This window comes from Conger conger, chromosome 17 (genome assembly GCF_963514075.1).
Source record: "Conger conger chromosome 17, fConCon1.1, whole genome shotgun sequence".
Classification (NCBI taxonomy): Eukaryota; Metazoa; Chordata; class Actinopteri; order Anguilliformes; family Congridae; genus Conger; species Conger conger.
Window position 1 is genome coordinate 37350828 of NC_083776.1, and position 4700 is coordinate 37355527.

The window sequence follows — 4700 nt, forward strand, 5'->3', positions numbered from 1 at the left end:
GAGTTTCTTTCTCTTCAGTTTTGTTTATGAGTGAATTTTCAATTAATTTACTTTCATGTGAGAAATAAAGGTTTCCAAAGCTGTAGGTCATTTGCAAGGTATTGACATTTACCTGCGTGATACACCGGATATAAAATTAATTCTGTAGCAGGCAAGATGGCTAGGAAGTCCCCCCCCCCCCCCCCCATTATTCTATTATCGCAGCTGGCCACTTCCCTTCCAGTTCCTTCCTGTGATGGTGGACTAACCTTTGACAGCCTCAATCGCAGCACTATCAAGGCAACTGAAAAAGGAAGAAGTGAGAAGTTACACGTTCTCTCTGAGAAGAAGTGAGTCCAGCAAGCAATCTCAGGATCCATCTCTTGTCGGTAAGTAGCCGATATTTAATGCAAGTCCTGTTCACTATGCTTGTCTATATCTCAGTCATCTGCTTAATCACTTGTACGTGTGTATGTGTTTGCGTACGTATGTGTTTGCTTGTGTGTGTGTGTGTATGGATGTGTATGATAATGTGGAAATGTTGATTTTTAAACCTCTTTTTCCTGCATCATAAATTACCTGCATCTCTACAACATTTGAGAATCATATTGTAGGATTTTACATGCATACTGTGTTGCATTAAGCATTATGCATTTTGTATTAATGCATTATGTCTCATGTCTGTTTTATTTAACTTATTTCACAACACATTGTTGTGAAATAAATTTTAGTCTGTGATTTTGCATGTCAAAAAAAGGCCTCCTTTTTATACTGACATAAAATGTGATACTGCCAAATAGGGGAAAGAGAACATTTTAAGGGTTACGTTTCGCTGCCCATGCCTTTCTCATGATTGGCCACTTCTTTTGTCCTTCAAATTCAAAACTGCAAATGTACAATTCAGGAAAACTAAGAATAGGAATTCATATTTGTAAAATAATAATAATAATAATAATAATAATAATAATAATAATAATAATAATAATAATAATAGTGAAATGCAAAAAGAGGAACATGAAGCATTCATGAAATACATGAAAAAAATGAGCAAAGTGTGTTTTCCTTTTATGGTAGTAAGTCTCTTGAGTTACAAAAATACAGAACAGTGCTGTACTGTGCTGCACCAGGCAAAGCCTTATAAGAAGACAATAACTTGCAAGACATAGGTCTGAGCTACAATATGAGCAAGTACAGCAATAATGAATAATACCTATGAATAGGCTGATACTTTAATTCACTTAATCATGCCTACACAAAAAACCATGATAAAATACTTATGATAAAAATGAAGTATATAACTGTGATACAAGCTCAGACTCCTCACACATTATTGTGATCCTGTTTTACACACTTGTGTCATACACCACTAAGAGAGACAGAATGCCCGGGAAACATTGGACCTGGTATGGACTGGGAAGTTTATTTACATACAGTATGCAAGAAGATGACAAGTCGATATTAAAATGAAATAGAAACATTCCCCTGCACCTAGCCCCACAAAAAACTAAACCAAACAAAAACCACAAGAGTGTAAAACCATAAGAGATGCTGACACCTGCTGCAGAAAGAAGCAGATTTCATGAGCCTCTGGGTGATGGGACCCAGGTCCATGAGCCCACTTCGGTGGGCAGACCCCAGATTACCCTGACTCCCCCTTCCTGGCTGACAACTTTGGGCAACCACAATTTAAAGTTTTCTACATGTTTCAGGACTACTTCAGTACTTTAGATTCTTTTTTGTTGCCTGATGCAGGAGGCTGACTGCAAGCTGACTGCAAAGTGTTTTTAGTTCAAGTTTATTTTTCTACTTCCCTTATAGGGGTGTTACTGTTTTTTTCCATAGGGTCACACATTCATTTATAGCACAATTGAGTCAGACTCTGCATTGCACCCTTATGACACATCCTGTCAGTGAAACCTAATAAAAACCACAGAGGTCCTACACTACTGCACTACACACAGCTCCTGTGCCCTCCAACTCAACACCCAACACTGCCCACAGCACAATGTCCAACACCTCACCCAAAACAATGCCCAACACTGCCCCCAACTCAACACCCAACACTGCCCACAGCACAATGTCCAACACATCACCCAAAACAATGCCCAACACAGGCCCCAACATGACACCCAACACTGCCCACAGCACAATGTCCAACACATCACCCAAAACAATGCCCAACACAGGCCCCAACACAACAGCCAACACTGGCCCGACACAACACTCAACACTGCCCCAACACACCACCCAACACTGTCCTCAACACAACACCCAACACTGCCCCAACACAACACCCAACACTAACCCCCAACACACCACCTAACACTGACCCCAACACAACACCCAACACTATTTTACAAGACAGGATCATTCTTTCAGTGTGTTAAATACTTCACCTTCAGCTTTAACCAACTGGAAATTAAAACAATGCCTTTAATAACTGCTTCTGAAGTTGAAATATGTGCTGATCTGTTGCTTGCATTGCATCCTTGTGTACAAATAGTGTTTTATATTTTTGTTGCCAAGTGTATTTGTGAGTTAAATTAGTCATAAATGATTGAATAAAATGATCAGTTGTTTCTTTACAGGAAATGAATTTCCCCCTCAGTTTCTCTGTGCAGATTTTGCTGTTAATGGGTAGCGATGGTAAGTCTAATGTGCCCCATCGTCATATTCCTGTATCAAATATGTCAAAATACCAGGATGTGACTACGGCCAGACAATCTCCCATAAACTTTATCCCTGGCAGAAATGTTCTGCTCAAATTGTACCATTTATTTATCATAAAATAAATAAAGATTAATATTTGTATTTTATCCTTTTCAGATTTATATTACTTACTGAACAACAAATGCAGTGCAGAGAATTAATATGAATAATCAGAAAAATGCAATTGTTATGTTAAATGTTATATAGTACAGTTATACAGTATGAGTATAACAGGAACTCATACAAGATATTACAGGAATGTCATATGTTTGGGTGGGAACCGGCTGTTGGAAAGCGATATAAAGAATATAATGTTTATTTAATTAAATATGACAGGCATGAATGCATCTACTAAACAGAATATTGTTAAGTTGTGATGTGATTTAATTGTTAGTTCCCAAGTTCTGAATTATATTCTGAATAATTATGTCTATTGTGTAGAATGTAGGCCAAGAAAGTGCAACAGTGAAAATTCAAGCTACCAACAGAGTGAAAACTCAAAATATGTCCAGATTTTGATAAATACGTAGATATGTGTACATTTGGGTAAATATGTAAATATGTTCACATGTCCATAATATGTAGATATTTGTAGCTTTGGATACATTTTTAGACATATATAGACTTGGTAAATACTCTATGTAGGTACACTATATGCTGATTTGGGTGAATATTTAAATGTGTAGATTTTGGTAAGTATTTAGATGTGTGCAGCTTTGGTTAAATATGTAGATATGTGCATTACTCATTAAATTAATTATATATATGAAATCTGAATGATATTAAATCCAAATTTAGTTTGTCATTCATAAATGTAATCTGCTTCACATTCTGGGTGAAAGATGTGTCTGATGCCTCAGGAGTGCTATTTGCTCTCTGTTGTTCAGTTCTGCATGCAGAGCAATGCCCTAAGACAGTGATCAACTCCTGTGGAGACTGCATCAAATCAGGACCGTTCTGCCGCTGGTGCAAACAGCTGGTGAGAAATCCTGCACATAAACAGGCATCCTTCTCACACAAGCTTCTCATTCCGTGCGAATGTCGCAAATGTGTCAGAAATGATAGAACTTCCCAGTAAATTCATTCAAACAGAATGCAGAGCAGCACAGATCTTTCTGGAGTGGCTGATGGGAGATGGAGTCTGGAATAATAGGGAGGTAAAGCTATGCTAGCGGATTTCATCATAGACGCCAACAATAAACTTCATATAAGGAAATTAAGCATTCAGTCGTTCTATAAACACAAAATTACAAGGCTCCAGATCATCCGGAAATTATTGCTATGCCAATTGTTTTTTTGACAATTGCAGTTGTGGGTTGTCATGAATAGGCCACTGTTCGCATGAATGTATCCTATTCCTAATGAAGTTTGTAAGTTAGAAACATGCCAGTTAAGTCATATTTAAAATTGGACGAGTCAGGACAATAAATTAATACAGAGTCAGTGGCCAGGCGGCACAGGTGGGTAGCACTGGTGGGTAGCACTGCCGCCTCACAGCAAGGAGGTCCTGGGTTTGAATCCCGGTTGGCTGGGGCCTCTCTGTGGAGTTTGCATGTTTTCCCCGTGTGCGTGTGGGTTTCCTCCCACAGTCCAAAGACATGCAGGTTAGGCTGATTGGAGAGTCTAAATTGCCCATGTGTATGAGTGTGTGAGTGAATGGTATGTGCGCCCTGCGATGGACTGGCGACCTGTCCAGGGTGTATTCCTGCCTTTCGCCCAATACTGGGATTGACTCCAGCCCCACTGACAATTATGTGCAGCAACTAAATGCATAAAAGCATGCACACCTGGTGAAGAGGTTCAGCTGTTTTTCAGACCAAATGTCAGAATGGGGAAGAAATGTGATCTAAGTGACTTTGGCCAAGAAATGACTGTTGGTGCCAGACAGGGTGGTTTGAGTATCTCAGTAACTGCTGATCTCCTGGGATTTTCATGCACAACAGACTCTAGAGTTTGCAGAGAATCTTGCGAAACACAAAAAACATCCAGTGAGCAGCAGTTCTGTGGGCAGA

At 39.1% G+C, this 4700-nt stretch overlaps 1 protein-coding gene across 1 annotated transcript in view; it reads left to right on the forward strand.

Moving 5' to 3' along the window:
• Positions 1 to 232: 232 nt before the first annotated feature.
• The window catches only part of itgb2 (integrin, beta 2), a 20340-nt gene continuing 15872 nt past the window's right edge, over positions 233 to 4700 (forward strand). The window contains exons 1-3 of the mRNA XM_061226494.1: positions 233 to 368; positions 2568 to 2625; positions 3576 to 3667. Coding sequence (XP_061082478.1) covers positions 2571 to 2625; positions 3576 to 3667 — 147 coding nt within the window. The 5' untranslated portion in view covers positions 233 to 368; positions 2568 to 2570. The remainder of the gene's footprint in view (positions 369 to 2567; positions 2626 to 3575; positions 3668 to 4700) is intronic.